Here is an 18423-nt window from a genome sequence, read left to right as displayed (position 1 = left end):
TTGGATACAAAAGTCTACTGCTTAGGGGACCCAGGATTGAATCTGGACAGGTTGAAAAACCCCAGAAATTTTTCAAGAGGGTCTGTCTGGATATGTTGACCCCATTCATCATCACCTGGCCATCCCATTGTGGGCCTGGGCTTGCAATAAAAAAAGGCCCTTTTAGTGTCCAACAGGTGGAAAGAGTTAAAAACTAAATTAATGAAATGAAAACTATAAACTGGTGTCTTATTCTACCATCAATCTAATCATATTAAAATAATATAAATACTAAATTCTGTGATCTGATTTCAAAGAATTTTAATACTCTAATTAATCATTTACTTCAATCTCTGTAATTAACAACATATTAATGAAGTCATTTTTGAATGTTCAATACTACAGTATCTTACCAAATTATTAGACCCACTGACTAAAATCATAGTTCTTGTGCATTTTCTTTTTGTTTTTCAAAATATTGTTTAAGAAATGAGCATTTTTTTTATTATCTATTATATCACAAACACTTCTAATAAATTTTTTATATGGCAACACTGTAAATGTATGAAAAAGGAACTTTCTTTACAAAAAGAGAACTGATAGAGGTTCTTAACAAGGTATGGCACTATAGCCCATTGATGAGAAGGAATACTTTTAAACATTTTTAAAATTTTTGTTCTCTTCAATGGATGTTAAAAGTGATCATATAATAAAATTTAAAAATGAAAATTAGTATTTTGTATTAAAATTTTTATACACAAAAAATTACTTTTTATTTCAAAACAAACATATACCGTATTTTACGGACTATAAGACGCACCTGAATTTTGGAGGCAATTTTTTGAAGAAAAAAGTGCGTCTTATAGTCCGTAAAATACGGTAATAGAAATTTTAAGTAATTCTATCAACAATTACATTTTATTGATTTATTACATCAAAAACTAAGAAATTATCATTTTTTTTCACAGGTGTAATAATTTGGCAAGGTACTGTAACTAACTACTCCATACAAGGCAAGTATGCTGCAATTATGTTACCTTATTCTCATTGTTTTCACAAATTACATTTGTTGCTTATTTTCAAGAACTCATTATTCTCTTCCTGGTTAATTCCAACAAAGACCTTGGTCTGTATGATCCCTTATACATGACCTTTGTTTCTCTGATAGTATATTCCAAGAATGATTTCAAACCCTTATAACAAACAGTGCAGAACATTACAAATCTGGAAATTAATTTACTTATTTGTCTACACACATACACAAGTGAAATCTTAACTTAACCTGGATAAAACAGAAAATTCTACTTTCTTTGTACCCAAAAACCTCTTCTGTTTCCACACTATACAGGTTTCAGGCTTATAAAAAAATTTTATATAGAAAATTGCTGTTCTGAAAACATTTTTCCCTTTAGGCAGGTTTTACTGTGTATACCTTACAATTACTATAAATACATATCTCAGGTATAATTACAGGTAGAATAATCCATTGCAACAGACTGTCATCACGCCGTTAAGATCTGAATTTGGGTGTGTTTAAAATGCACATAAAAATGTTAAAGAAACCATTCTTCAATTATAATAAAATAACAACTGGCATATATGAGATGCCATGATGTAACTCACTTCATTTTTTTACTTGCCCTCTGAGAGGAATGATAACCTCATATAAACTAGCATGCTGGCATTCCCCTGGGATAAAGCAGAATGCAGTTTTACCATATGGAAATATGTGGTTTTATGGTCTCCCCAGAAAGACCAGCATACTGGGCAATCCTCAAAATACAGTAGCAGTTTGTTAACATTAGGAGTTGGCGATACTCTCCCTATATTATTTATAGTAATAAAATTTACTATAAATATGTTGTACCATACTATAAAATGTTTGTACTGTTATTTCTCGGCTATCATATAACACACACATTTGATTTATACTATCATAATAACAATAATAATAATAAATTTTCTTACCGGAGTTTTAGACGAAACATAGGATAAAGCCAGCATATCAATATGTTTTTTTCTTTGATGTTGCAAAAGTTTTGCTTTACTGGCATATTGTTTATGACACCAATCACAATGATGAGGATGAGTTGTAATACTTCCAACTGTCTGTGAAAATGTTGGATTTGGTATTCCTGGAATTTCAGGAATTCCTCCCTACATAAAACATAATACATTATCAACTTTTCAGCTCAACTATATATTTAACAGAAAACAAGTCACTCAAATTTATTATTGAAAAGGAAAAAATATGTAACTAGAATAATTACAAACTATAATTTTGAAGATTTACATGACACCAAAGAATTTATTTTTAAATCAATATGATTTAATGTCATTTCTGTACTTTTATATAAATAACTTTTTTTATAACAACAAAACTAATAAAATGCATTAATATTTATGAATTGGAAAAAGCAGGCCTAAAATTGTCTGGCTTGTCTCCAGATTTGTTGTTGTTAGACTTAGTTAATGCAATTATGGAAAATAAAAAAGCTTTGAAAACTAGAGATGGATACTCAGCAGAATACCAGAGCTGTGGAAGCAACCTACTTTTGGTTAACTTTAACTCACTGTATTTTGTAAACTAACATAAATCGTCACTCTGCATATAAGGTCAAAATTACTTAAACTAAGAAGAATGGTAGAGGAAGTAATTATATTAACAATCCTTGAGCACCTACATATATTTTGATTATAATATGAAAAATTTTTTGAATTGAGGATAAATAGCAATTGTAAGTTTATCTAAAATAGTTTTTCCCTTTATGACCAGTTGTATAAATCTTAATCTCAAAGTTACATGCATTTTAGTTATTTGTCATTATATAAAATAATAGTCACTAAAGTACACATATTCAAATATTATATATAATATCTAACAAATTTACTAATATATTTTTTAAACTACATTCCAATCCATCCCATGCTTTTGCTTGTGGATTTTTTAAGCCTAATATTTTTGGTTTTTCAGTAACTTACATCACCTAAGGAATGCTTATTGATATAGACTTTATTACTGAATGTGGATATGCATTTCAGGTCTTAATTGCTCCTCTTCAGTCCTTAAATTTTATACAGATCTTATCAGAACAAATAATAAATATAAATTACATCACACACGTGTGTTTACAGAAAATACTCTTTAAAAATTTTTTGTAAATATTATCATAAATGATGAATATAATAGGTATGCGGGTGGTTGTTTCAAGTATTCCCCAGGGGTTTCTAATAATTTTTAATTTCAATTTGTATTCAATAATCAGCTAATGTGAGTAGAAAAAATTTTTTGTAAATATTATCTGTAAACACGTAATTTGACGTAATGATATAAATTACATCATTACGTCAAATTACGTGTTTACAGATAATATTTACAAAAAATTTTTTCTACTCACATTAGCTGATTATTGAATACAAATTGAAATTAAAAATTATTAGAAACCCCTGGGGAATACTTGAAACAACCACCCGCATACCTATTATATTCATCATTTATGATAATATTTACAAAAAATTTTTAAAGAGTATTTTCTGTAAACACACGTGTGTGATGTAATTTATATTTATTATTTGTTCTGATAAGATCTGTATAAAATTTAAGGACTGAAGAGGAGCAATTAAGACCTGAAATGCATATTCACATCTAGTAATAAAATCTATATAAATAAGAGTTCCTTGTGTGAGGTAAGTTACTGAAAAAAAATAAAAAATTTTAGGCTTAAAAAATCCACAGAAACTGGTAATGGAAACTATCAATTTCTCTATTTTTTTACCATTGCTTTTGCTAACATGACTGTGCAATAAGAATTTTTAGCTAACTGGCTTATAGCATCTGCTGAGTCTAAGTAACTCATGAAAAACATTGCTTATTCTTTAATTTAGTGACAAGATTAAACTTACTCTACAGTTAGTTAATCTGTAGCTCATTCAATAGCTCAGTGTTTCCTAACTTTTTTGGATTAGTAACAAAGTTTGAATTTAATAAGATTCCTGTGACACACCATAAGTTTTAAAATAACTTATAGTTGATTTTTAAAAAATTTGATAATATGGAAGTTGGTAAGTTGTAAACTTACCAAGACAAAAACTCAATTTTACAAATATACTATAAAAATAAAAATACTATTTGAATCAATGCATAAAGAGCTGATGTTGGTCTTTAAGCTGGTAAGCTACAAAGAGTTGGTATGCTGGCATATGCACAGACATGCACAACTTTTGTAAGGGGATATTCTAATGCAAATTTTGCAACAATCAACATTTTAGTGAATATCTCCATCTCCCTTCAGTTGACCTACAGTAGAAAGATGAAAGATAAATAAAATTTAAAAAAAAAGAGCTTACTGAATATTTTGTAAAATTCCCACGACACACCTGAGGTGCACTCACAACAGATAAGTGTGTCACAACACAGGGTTGAAACACACTTGTCAACAAGGTTGGGTAACACTGCAGTAACTAACTTGTAATGTAGTGCATTGTATTTAATATATGTTATGCATATCTGAATTATTATTATTATATTGCAGATGTTTTTACTATAATTGAACTAGCTAAATGTCAATATCAATATTATTGCTTAGAGATATCATCTACATAGAATAAATTATAGTAACTTAATACTATTGTCAAATGTTTAAAATGGCAGATGAATTTCTCCTTTATTTGTCAACTAGTTATTTCAACATATAAAATATATTTTACTTTCATATAAACAAACATCACTAAGCCTGATGATTATATAATGAAATACCAACGATTGCCTTAAAAATTGGGCTATAAGTTGGCTAATTAAATGATTGATATAAAGTAATTTGTTACTAGATGTAGATGTTAGGCACCATCTCTTATCTAAGTTAATAATTATAATTTAAGTAAATATTAAATAAAATTTAGAACTTTCTGGAAGCCCTGCCCTGGGTCAGTTCTTTTATTCCAGAAGGTTCTAAATTTATTTAATATTTACTTAAATTATAATTATTAACTTAGATAAGAGATGGTGCCTAACATCTACATCTAGTAACAAATTACTTTATATCAATCATTTAATTAGCCAACTTATAGCCCAACCTAAATCAACAAGCAGAAATAATAATTTTTAAGTAACCATGCACATTTATATTGATGTTTTAATAGGCAACTTCCTATGTAATAATTTATTGCATTTTATCTTTGAAACATTAGTCTAATTTTGAAAAACTAAAGTTTATGTTTTATTCCTTATTCGATATAATAAACAGTGGTTATAACAAACAAGTTCCAATGATCCATACAGGTTCATTATAAGCAGGCACTACTGTATATGAAATTCTTTTCTCTATAATTCTTAACTAAATATTTACCTTTCGACGGTTACTCATAGGTAATTCTGCACCAGGATGGTTTTTCAAAATATGAGCCTTTCGCTTAGAACTGGATTTATAAACTTTTTCACAGTATTGACAGTAATAATCTCTAGTAGTTTTCAAAATAGGAAGGTTTAATTCTGGAACTGATTCTGGTCTTATATCTGGATGACGTTTTGCTAAATGATTAACTAGCATTCCTCGTCTTTTGAATCCTAAAAGGCAGGTATGACATTTGTATATGAAGCGATGATAATCTGTTGGAGATACCTAAAATACAAATTTTAAATATATATATTTTTTGCTGTTAATAATGTATTTAATTATTTTGATTACTAGTACATCAAGCTGCACAAGTGTGCACACACAGTGTGCATGTTTTCAAAAACTTTAATACTTTTGTTATTAGGTACTTTCTGTAATTATTTAATGACATAAATAAGTAAACATCTCAAACCCAACATTATTAATTAATTCCAAACAATACTGTGATGCATCGGGGTAGCCAAAAAAATAGCCCAATGCATTACAGTATCATTTGGCATTAAATAATGACATAAATCTACTAATATGCACATTGTTTATTTAAAACTTTATAATCATAGAAATAATTCATTTTCATTTTATATTTATTCAGAAATATTGTAATTTATCAAGTGGTAGTCTCTTTAATCCGAATAACAGTAGACTGTCTCACAGCTAAACAGGTTTAATAACTCCTTTATTGGCTTTTTAACATATGCATTTTGAATCAGTGTTAACAGTCCTGATCCGAAGTGCATACGTTAAAAAGCCAATAAAGGAGTTATTAAACCTGTTTAGCTGTGAGACAGTCTACCGTTATTTGGATTAAAGAGACTACCCCTTGATAAACATAAATTTTCTTTAGTAGCTGTATTTTAATAGAAATATTGTAGTTAGAAGAACTATTATCTATTGTCTTTATATAGAATTATTATACATATAATACAATTACAGTAGAGCATCGATTATCCGACCCCCGATTAACCAACTTATCGGTTAACCGACTGTGTTCTAGTCGGCAAATTCAAATGTCTGCTAGTGATGTGGCGCTACAATATTTGGTTATGTCTTGGCTACTTTATTATTTTTATTAAATTTTTGCATGTTTTAGCTGGCAGCACTGGCTCGACCATAAAAGGGAGGTTAGTATTTAAACCAGGCCTAATACACTATACTAATAATGTATTTTTTCATACTTTTCGGTTATCCGACCAACCCCAGTCCCCAATTAAGTTGGATAATCGATGCTCTAGTGTACTATATTAACAGTTTGTTTTTTTTTTATTGGTGACTTTAATAATAAATCACAGTGAAAAACTTGTACATTTTAAAATTTTTACAACCAATAATAATTTATACATATCCTTTTAAATTTAATAATAATTAACATACCTTAGGTACAAATTTCTTAGAAGAAGATGGTTTTGATCCTCTTGCAGTTAGTCGTGCTTCTCTTTCAGGAGCATGCATTCTTTTCATGTGTTCTTTTAATTTATCTTTTCTTTTAAACTGTTTTCCACAATTAGCACAGAGAAATTCTCTATGATCAGAATGCCTAAGCATATGAAGTTTTAATTTATCGGGACGAGGAAATATTTTGTCACATTTTTCACAAGGATATCTCCGTTCTGAATGAAAGGCACGGATATGCTTTCGAATTTGATTATATTCTTGAAAAGTCTGGAAAAAACAAAAATATTTCCTGTTATAATAAAATAATATCCTTGGATCATAGAAGTGTTGTTTGTGAATATTACTATTAAGAATTGCCGCACGTATGAAACAATATAACACATCATATTGGACTGCAAGCTTTAAACACAAACTCACTACTTACATCAACATAACCAAATAGCAAATATAATACATTAAAAGTTGTCACACAAACTAACACACATCCAGCAAACAATACTACAAATACACATATCACATGGTCATAAAACACACACAAAATATACATTTTGTCTGTAATTAAGGCTCAATCATAATAATCTATCACAACTGACCAGACATCACATTCATCAAAGACATAGCTGTTCCAAACACACACAATTATTTTAATGAGTAGAACTTGCCCACAAAATGTCTGCAGTCCTTCCTTGTTTACAGGTACACAACATATGCCACTACACAAAAATATAGAAACATCAGGACTTCACAACAGTATAAGACATGACATTATAGAAAGCAGCTGTACTAAACATGTATTCCAGGAAATTCTTAAAGACTGAAACAGTGATGCATACAAGACAGTGAACAAACAGCAGCTTTTTCTTTAGCTATGCCTTGACCTTGGTTTTATATAGCACTAGGCACCAGTATTACCAACACCATAATAATATTCATTTTTTCTGTTACTGAATTAGTGCTTATAAAGCTTTACACAAATAATGTCTTGAAACAAAGTACAAGAAAAAACACTTACTTTTTGACAATGAGGACAGGTATAGCCACCATTTTCATAATGAATACGAACATGTTCTTTTAATGTCACAATTTGATCAAATGCTCTTTTGCAGATTGGGCACTCATAGTATTTCTTTTCTTCACTGCATTAAAAATTTATATTATATTATAAAGTGATTTAAGTAACATTAATAAATACACATAAGCATAATTATTTGCATTTTTTAAAATTATCAAATTACTTATAAATTATGTGATTCTCTTAAAATTTTAAATGAGGTTTGAGAAAGTAGACAAAAACTGAATTATATTTATTGCAACCACTTAACTATCATTTCATTTATGTATTGTAAATGTGATGAAACTATAAATTAAAAATGTGGTACCGTTTCATCACTATAATACCAAAGTTCATCGAGTTTACATGTTCTTTAGAATTCAGTCACTTCTGAACAACTACTAGAATATTTATATAAATCAGAATATTTATATAAATTATTTTAATTAGGTATTGTAACAATTTTAAAATATTACATATATAACTAACATTTTTGTTTACTTTCTAAATCTTAAATTAACTAACTTATGCAATCAGTGTCAACAGAGTTCATTTTGTTTCTTTAAACATAATGAAACAGTTACCATTTTTATGCATGTATAAGCCACACTGTTCCTGAAACAATAAACTTGAAAAAAATAAAAATCTCAAATTCCCACTGAGAGACAAAAGTAGAACCATAGGTATACAGAAATACAGCAACATCACAAATACCAAAGGAATGAAATGATGGTTAATGCTTATTGTTGAGTGTATGATCAGTGGATATTAAACATGGGTCAAGTGAGAGTGAGTTAAACAGCAAAATTTAAATTGCAAGTGGTGCCTTACGTAAAGAAAATGAAAATAAAGAAGCAAGAAGAAAGTTTTATTTAGACAAAAAAAAACATGCAGCAATGGATTCAAACAAAGGACACTCTTGAGAAAATATCATAAAATTGCCAATTGTTTTGAGGAAAAATAACAAAATATCCTGACCTGAAAGCAAATCTGTTGAACTGTATCCATGAAATTTGGGCAAATGGATTTTGTGTCTGGTGAAATGATTTGGTTCAAAGCCCGAAGGATTACCCAAAATATGAACATTTCCAAAAGTGAATTTAAGGAAAGTTACAACTGGGCAAGTCATTTCATGGCATGACTTGAGCTCATGATTCAGCATCAAATTTCAATCGTGCAACAGCTTCCTGCACCTAACTAATTTTAAATTGCTTTAAAATTATTCATTATCTTGAGTAATTTGGTAAAAAAGTTTAGAGTAAAAAGGTGTGTCCTATATACATGTCTATACAGTAATTCATAGATCCTCATTAAAACATATCTTGAAAAGTTGAAAAACAATATCATTCTTATAAAATTTTATATGTCAAAAAAGCAAAACATTGGCAATTACTCTAGAAAGCTGAGATGTTGCCTACAATTGTGAATCTTTTCACTCAAGGTTGGATTTAAGAGATATTACATGCGATAAACAAAGTATGTATCATTCAAGACTAGCACACCATGAAAGAAATGAAATAATAATATCATTTAATGAAGTTCAAGTGTGAGGTAATAGTAGGTGGCAGAAGGGTAGAAATCAATATCTGCCTTGATATCAAAATACATTGTTAAGGATATTTAATACTTAGATAAGAAGTACAATAATAGTAATGTTTTGCTTTTCAGTAATTATTATCCATAAACATACACTATATTTGTAACATTAAACAAATGTTACAAATAAAAATAAGAAAACAAATTTCTTAAGTGGACATTTTTGCTTGAATTGAATATATTTAAGCTTTAACATAAGAAAAATATTAGAACTTTACACTCCTATAATCCTTTTACAAAGGATAAAATAAATAAACATTCCATTATATCACTAAATTGAATAAAAAGACAATGCAAAAAAATATGTTATCAGATTGGTATTCTATAAAATGTTTTAATTAGAGCATTTTTACAATACTAGAGCTTTATATATCTTCAGTTCACTTAAACTCTTTTCGGAATAATGTTCACATCTGTCTTGCAATTTTTGAAAGAAAAATGTATTTGTAAATCATTGAAAAGGTTTTTAGAAATAGATTTACTATCAAAGACAATTTATTTAATTATTAATTTTTTTTATATATACTGAAAATATGATATGATTAAAGTTTCTTTTTACCAAATTTATACTCATTAATGAAAACTTTAAATAGTTATTAATGTAAATAATAATAACTATTATTACTTTTTTTAAAAGATCAAAAAAAATAACAGGAGTAATATTTACAAAACCATTTTACACACAATAGTATGATTTTAGTATTTTTAGCATTATACCAAAATTGTTTAGGAATAAATTTATCACAAGATGACAAAACTGAATTCTGCATTGAAACATTGAATGAATGAAGACTTAACCAAATTTTTATAATTTAATATTTAAAAGCAAAATAAAAGCCAAAGCTTTTTGAAATAATGAATATAGTAACCAAGTTAATTTTAACATAAAGTTAAATGATAAAATTATGTTTTATAAGAAATGTCTTGATACTGATTAATCATTTATATAAAATCTTATACAGGGTGGGCCAGCGAAAACGAAACGGCAGAGTGTTCGTGTTCGTCCAAGCAAAGCGCTCGGACAGGTCGATCTTTTGCTCGAGGGGACATCTTTTGCAATAAAGTTTTTGCGATTCTGAATACAAAAGACAACAAAAAATTTTAAAAACTCATTTATTTTGTATTAACTAAACAAACATGTATTTCGAAAAAAATGTTTGTTTAGTTAATATTCAGAATCGCAAAAACTTTATTGCAAAAGATGTCCCCTCGAGAGTAAAATCGACCTGTCCGAGCGCTTTGCTTGGACGAACACGAACACTCTGCCGTTTCGTTTTCGCTGGCCCACCCTGTATATTAGGGTGTTTGTGTGTATTCACAATCATCATTTTTTTCAAATCATGTAAAAAAAAGAAGTCTGAAATTATTTGGATAGTTTTAATATATTTTAGTGTTGTATGACTTATTTTCAACTGCAATACAATATTCATTTTCTGGTATTACATTTTCAAATGGTTGAACATTTAAAAAAACAAAAAAAATCATAAAATGAATATCTTGATTTAAGTTATGTAAAATATTTGAGAATTAAAAAAAAATGATGAATCAAACTGGAAATATAAATTTATTTTATAAGAAACAACACATATCTTCAGGTCTTTGCAAAAATGGGTTGCAGCAATTCATCAATGCTATATCTATAGAAAAAAATTTACTCTAAAATTGAAATAAAAATAAAATGTTTGCCTTTATATTCAAATGATAAAAAAATATGGCTCTATCATTTATAAATACTAAAAGTTATACATATATAAAAAATGTCAATGTCTTTCTACTAAATATTTATTTTAGAATTAATTACCTGTGGATTTTAATATGGCAAGCAAGTGCAGAATTATTTAAGAATCGTTTGTAACAAGTATCACACTGAAGAGGTTTTGAATCTTCACTTCCATGAACCAAGTAGTGACGGATTAAACGTTCGTCAGAGGCAAATGACTTATAACAAAGGTTGCATTTAAATGGTTTCAGAGGATTGATCATACCACGAAAAGTGCGATGCTTTGTTAGAATTTTCCCGTGAGAACTAGCATGTTCTATTAGTTCTTTCTTGCAACTAAATTCCTGCAATATAATAATTACAGAATGATTTCAAATTTTAAAAATAGTCTATAATCCATCTAATACCATCTGAGACTAACTTTATAGTCAGTCTCAGATGACATCTCTGTTGTATTAGATATTTCAATGTAAACAAAAACAAAGAAAATAGTAGTTTGTTTAATTTTCTCAAAAATTTACCTGTGTACATTCTGGACATTTCAGAAAAGTCTCTTCTAAGCATTTGCACTTCTCTTCATTCCCAACAGCTTGAAATCCATCCATTATAATAGTGTGTTCATTGTATGTATCGCCCATTGAAGGATCACTCAGACCTACATCTTCTGCTGCATGAGTGAGTGTATGAAGATTGAGTAAGCTTGAATTATCAAAAGTCAGATCACAATGAGTACAAATCCATTCAGCTCCCTGTTTTCTTCTGAAAAGTGATTTGAAAGGTTTGATGACAGGTTCGGTTTCACCACGTTGTCTATGACGTCGAACATGTCTGTCAAAAAAAATTTATTTTATAATTTAATTCTTATAAATCTTAAATTTTAAGGTAAAAAGAGGAACATGTATATAATATTTTGTAAACAAGTTATAAAATACATTGACCAGTAAATGACATGTCAGCTTAACATGATCCTTGAGTTATTCTCCAGGGGTTATAATTTTGCAAACTAAACATTTTAAAGAGATACAATGTAATGCCAATTTATGAGCATACCTCACACCTGAAAACCTTTCATAAATTAAAATCTCATCAACAAATAATTGAAAAGTTTGTATTTATTATGCTTAAAATTTGTACCTTTCATTGGCATAAGACAACATCCTACTCATGTTTCCAAACAACATTAAAGTACTACAAAACCAATTTACCTATCAATCAATAATTTTGTATAAGATAAGTTAATTGAATTAATTAAATAAAATTTTCATTAGGTTATATACCTAAATAAAATGTACAAAATGAGAGATTTAAATACAGCAACACAAGAGAAACAAAGATGACAGATTATCAAACTTGCTTTTATTTGACAGAAAGAAAATGAAAATTAGTTAAGATAATCAAGCAGAAAGCAAATAAAATAAAAACCAATTTTATTTTAGTTTTTCTTCTAAGTAATGAAACTGTAGGTGGAGGTAGATTATCTTATAAGCTTTTTATAATTTTGAGATAAATTTTACCAAATATTTAGAATAAATAGTGCCACACCTATTGAATATAGTGTGAATAAAACAAAGAAAATGGGGACTGAATTTACTTAAAAATAACTGAAAAGTATTTTTAAGTTTTTAACAAACCTGTTTCTATTATATACATGACTGAATTTCATATCACAGATGGGACATTTATACTTCTTCTCTCCCGAATGCATTATCAAATGTCTTTGAAGGCTGTAATTTCTAGGGAACACCTTATGGCATATTTCACATTGAAATTCATCTTGTTTAGTGGAAATCTGAAAAAATTAATCAGATATAATTTTAGTACAAAAAACATCATTATTTTATTTTATATCACATATTTATTATTTATAAAATATGTTTAATAATTTATGTTTTAAAATATTTATTTCATTAATTTTTTGAATTATCTTCAATAAATTTTCTTAGATTAAATAGTTATTAAGGATTAATTATATAAGGATAAAAATTTCAGATAGCAGTAATAATGAACAATTGTAAAATCTTGAGAAAATATTTCTATTGTAAAAAATCAAAACAGAGTCAAATAAAAAAATAATAATCAGAAAATGTTTTGAGACTTTACAGATCACTATCACATGCTTTTTAACCACAACTGTCTGTCTATACAGTTAAGAGCTGATGCTGGACTTGATCTCAAAACATTCCTATATTTGAACCTGTTTTAATTTTATTTAACATATGGATAAACAAAATCAAAATATTCATATTTTCTTCTCTAAATGATAACTCCATTGCTTTCTAAATTTAAGTTAAAATGAAAAATCCAAATAAATATTACTTAATTTGTTTAAAATCAACACTTCACTAAAAGAAAACTAGACTTCAAGACTTCAGTGTTCAACTTAATATTTATTTATGTAGAATTTGATTTATAGCATATTTAACATTTAAGATAGATTTCAACATAGATTGATCCACTTACTTCTTATAGCATATTACTAAGAAATATGGTGATAATATAATAATAATAATAAAGTTTGAAGTTTCAAACAAACACAATCAAACTTGGAAAGTATACAGTATTCTTTATATGAAATGTTGACTATTTATTAGGTAGAAAATTTATCAAATAGGAAATTGACTAGTAGTAAAAATAAAACAGTAAAGTGCTACACATGCATTTTACATGAATCAACAGAAGATATAGTATTTTTTACTGAAACTGGAAAAAATCTTATAACTGAAATAATAATGACACTTATGATGATGCTAATTTCATTTAAATAACAAACAAAAATTTTGTCTATAACATTTTCTTCTGATAGAAACCATTTCATATAATTTTGAATGTAACAAAAAGGCCATTATTTGAAACTATTCTGATACAGATGTTTTGGTCTTCTTATGAGCACAATATAATATAGATAGTGTATTGTATACTGTACCATAATGGTTATGCTGCAAGTGTTAGTTGCAAAAGTAAGTCAGCATTTTATCCAATTCTAACATTTGGAAATATGAAAAATAAATTTATCCACTTTGCTTACAAAACAAAATAAATTCACTATTTAGAAATTATACTTCATTGAATGGGGACATTTTTAAATTAAAAAAAAGGAGATTTTCATCAGAAAAGTTTGTTAAAATGAGAAAGTTAATTACATTTTTATTTTAATATTTTTCTAGTTTAATAGTTAATTGTTTAAGTCTTCCATAACATAAAAAAAAAACTTTATGTGATTATCAAAAAATTTACTTTTTGTTTGTATATATTATGTATTTCTTTTCTGTACATAGTAAAGCATCAAAAATCTGGACTAATTGGGACCATATCCCATTCAGATTTTCAAATATACAGTACATGTAAATTAGCATTTTAATCACTATAAACCCCTAATACACAGTAATTCAATGTAAAATTTAAGTTTAAGTCAGTATTTCATAAGGAATGTAAGAATATTTACAAAGATTCCAGATTAAATGTAGTGATTCTGTAAATTATAACAATATACACACTAATCATAATTTGTAATTTTTTATTTTTGAAATTTTAAATGAATGTTAAAACATCAACAACACAAGGTCAAGAAAATGTTAACAATGAAGTTACTGCTGAAGTTAATGCCCTTTTTTGACAGCCAAATCTGGATTTACAACATCCAGATTTTCAATGCTTCATTGCATTTAAAATGACTTCTATGTGTATAATGAAATTTATTTTTATTATTTTTTGCCTTTTTTTACATTTAGTACATTCTTGCACTGCAATTTTTATATTCTCTATTTTTTTACATATTGTAATTTTTATGCTCTGTTTATTTTACACATTGTATATTTTATTCTTTGTAAATTTTATATATTTCATATTTTATATATTGTATTATCAGGCTTTTGTTTGTATTTTAACTAGTTATTTTTATTTTGTTTGTTGGGGGCATTAGTGCCTCCTAAAGACAAAAGACTATTTTAAAAAAAAGTGAAAATAATGTTGTGCACATTTCATCATATCTAATTAGTATCCATTATCAATCTTCCAGTATTCTTCATGAAAAATGTTCTGCAATTATTACAGAATATTTTTCATGACATTATATACAGAACAATTATTCAGAACATTTTGTTTGTTAGAGAAAAGGAAATATTTACATCATCAGGATCTTTCACTTTGGATCGTGCTCTTGTTTTCTTTTGAGCTCTAGTTCGTCCTTTAGTTCGACCACGAGTTCGAGATCCCGGACCTTCCTCGATTGTTCCATTTTCTTCATCATGGAAATTAAGGTGTTTCTGTAATTCTTCAGAATTTGAAAATCTTTTATTACATTCAAAACAAGGCCATGCTTTTTCTTCTTCTTCTAAAGCTAAAAGAAATTTCATAATAATAAATAAAGATCATTTTATAATTAAAGATTTAAAACATTATGTAACACTCAAAAGAAATTAAAAATATGACTTTAAATATTGAAATCTTTTATTTATTGTTTGCTTCAATTTTCTTAAGAAATATAAATGTAACATTTGACACTAAACAGAATTTTCAATAGCAATCATTTGAATTATGATAAAATTAACAATTTTATGAATAAGTCAAACGGTTTGTAAATTTTAGAAATATATTTATTAACAGTGTCATCTTCAAATAACAAAATTAATTAAATCATGTGAATATTAACTCAGTCAAAAATAGAAGTGAATAAGCATGTAGAAAGTAAGGCATGTTTTAGATTCAATGACATCTTACATTCAAGTAAATACAGTAAGTTATTGTTATAATCAAATGTATCTTATTTCAGAAACATTGCAGTATTTTGAACAGAAAAAACAACAAAATATCCTTTAAACTGAATTAAATATAGAAGACTCCACTTATTGTATTCACAAATATTTGTATCAACTGTTTAACGTTATCAGAGTTAGCAAGTTCCATAGCATGAATGTGAAAAAACGATTAAAACATTTCTGTACTCAGAACTCAGCTATCATTATCTTCTGGTAAATAAGCATTTTGGAGCTATCTTTTTTTTCACTATTAGTCTTAACATATGGACAATAATGAACAATTGTCTTCAGCTATCATCAGTCTAAACTAGTGCTTTAACAGTTACAAGGTGCATGTTAAATGTTTGCATTGTTATTTATGGTACAGTAATTTAAACTGCTGGCATTTTTTTATTTCAGTTATATGTTACTATATCTGTTGTTAAAGGCAATGGCAAGCAAATGATGCTGCATTAATACAATATTGATTAATAAATCTTCAAGTTACACATTTTTTAACTGTTTTAATATGACCTTTTAACATTAGAGTTAAAAAACCAGAATTTCCACTAATTGTAGATCATATTTACTTACCCAAGTTGTTATCATCAATATAGGTTAGTCCAAAAGCAACAACAATATGTTAACAATTATAATAATTTTATTGGAAATAGAAATGTATTACATGGTATGATGTATCTCAACAAATAAAACCATGAACTGTATATTTCTTATTATAAAAGATTTAAATAATGGAACAATCACCTAAGTGCTCAGAATACTGAGAGTTAAGTTCTGAACAATTAAGTGATAACTGATACATTCAGTTTCCAAACAAAGCCCATTTCATATCATGTAGTCATCCAATAAATTCTTGAGCATAATGTTTTGATAACTCCAACATAAAGAAATTTTAATATGTTTTTCATATATTTTAGCATATAGATACAATACATGTATCAAATATTAATTTCTTCAATGTAAATTCTTAACAGATACTTCTGTAATTTTTGTTAATTAATTTTAAAATAAGATATCATATATATATATATATGAAAACAAAATTCTAACAATTTAAAATTCAGATTTTATTATTTTAAATTTAAAGTGTAATATATCTTATAACAGGGACAATCATCAAAAACTAATTTAAATAATTTCAAAAATATAGAAAAGAATTAAATTATAAGATAAGATAGCTTGTTACTTTTATGATAAGGAAATTTTCTGATCTAATAACTGAATTTAGGAATAAAATAGAATAATTTATATTAAAAACTTATCATGAAAAAAATTATAAAAAAGTAAAGATTATACAAAAACAAAATTAAATATACCTTTTCTTTCCTCATCATTTGGTTCTAAAACTCTTAAACCCCACTTTTCTGCATATGTTCCAGAATACCATACCCGAAGTTCAGTTTTAGGATTAATGGCCTTTGTAGTATTAAAATAAAGAGATTGGCCTTGTTGTACTAGCACCAAATTTTGTTCACGATAATGATCGGCTGGGCGAACAAATCGCATCCAGTTACTTAAAGATTCATCTGTTGTATCTAAATATGCTACAGTATGATCCTGCTGTTCTGTCTATAAGGAAATTATAAAGTTATCTTAATCTATTTGATCTTATTTAAATAGGATAGGATCAAACAGCAAATTCATTCAATGAGGAAATGAAACGTATTTTAAACTATCAGAAGAAAAAAACAAAAAATATATATATGTCTTTCAATTTAATCACAATATGTCATCAACAGAAATATTTAAACTACACAATAAAATGTGTAGATAATGCTGAAATATATTGTGATTTTTAAATATTGATGTCGAAAAGATAAAATAAATAAAAATAATGGAAACTATTTTATAATTAATTTACGAGGCCAATTCTGAAAAATGAAAGATTGCTTTCTTAACTATTTATTTATGGTTTTAGCAAATCTCAATATCTCATTTCAAGGAACATACACATTTGACATTTACAATAATTTTCTTAATATCACCCAACACTTAATTCTTATTAAAAGATATCCAATTATTTAAGCTACATTATTAAAATTACTGTATGCAAGAAATAGTGAGCATATATTCAATATGTTCATAATTATTGTTGTTACTCTCTAATCCTACACTATTAGGTTAAGTATTTCATCCAGCAATACCAACATTCCTTGTTAATGATGACAAAACAATTTTATTAACTACTTTTTGTTGTTGCACATGCATTTTAGACCACCTCTTCACTGCCAAGAAAGAAATACATTTCTATATTAACTAGATAGATAATGATTATCACATATACCATCCTGTATGTAATAATGAATGATGTAATAATGTTGTTGTCGTGTTTGCTACATAGTTGAAAGTGAATTTGTAATTTTTAGTAATTTTAATCTATTTACAAGTATATTTTTTGCAGACTAGGCATATCAAGTTTGTATAATAGGAAATAAGCATAAGTAAAAAGGTATTCTGAGATATATGTGTAATCATTATCCATCTGTAATTAATATAGAAATGTATTGCTTTCTTTGCACTGAAAAGGGATCGGAATGT

At 27.1% G+C, this 18423-nt stretch overlaps 1 protein-coding gene across 3 annotated transcripts in view; it reads right to left on the bottom strand.

Moving 5' to 3' along the window:
• Positions 1-18423, bottom strand: part of LOC136976787 (PR domain zinc finger protein 10-like) — a 104997-nt gene that overhangs the window by 16395 nt on the left and 70179 nt on the right. For 2 of the 3 annotated variants that reach the window (XM_067272151.1, XM_067272154.1), the window contains 9 exons: positions 17202-17454; positions 15256-15467; positions 12763-12920; positions 11653-11959; positions 11213-11475; positions 7777-7900; positions 6744-7031; positions 5325-5597; positions 1948-2136 (listed from right to left, as the gene is read on the bottom strand). In XM_067272151.1, coding sequence (XP_067128252.1) covers positions 1948-2136; positions 5325-5597; positions 6744-7031; positions 7777-7900; positions 11213-11475; positions 11653-11959; positions 12763-12920; positions 15256-15467; positions 17202-17454 — 2067 coding nt within the window. The remainder of the gene's footprint in view (positions 1-1947; positions 2137-5324; positions 5598-6743; positions 7032-7776; positions 7901-11212; positions 11476-11652; positions 11960-12762; positions 12921-15255; positions 15468-17201; positions 17455-18423) is intronic. The other variant, XM_067272153.1, reaches the window with a different exon arrangement.

Source organism: Centruroides vittatus, unplaced genomic scaffold (assembly GCF_030686945.1).
Source record: "Centruroides vittatus isolate TY-2023 unplaced genomic scaffold, ASM3068694v2 contig_425, whole genome shotgun sequence".
In the NCBI taxonomy this organism is placed as follows: Eukaryota; Metazoa; Arthropoda; class Arachnida; order Scorpiones; family Buthidae; genus Centruroides; species Centruroides vittatus.
This window is presented reverse-complemented; position numbering and strand designations above follow the sequence as displayed.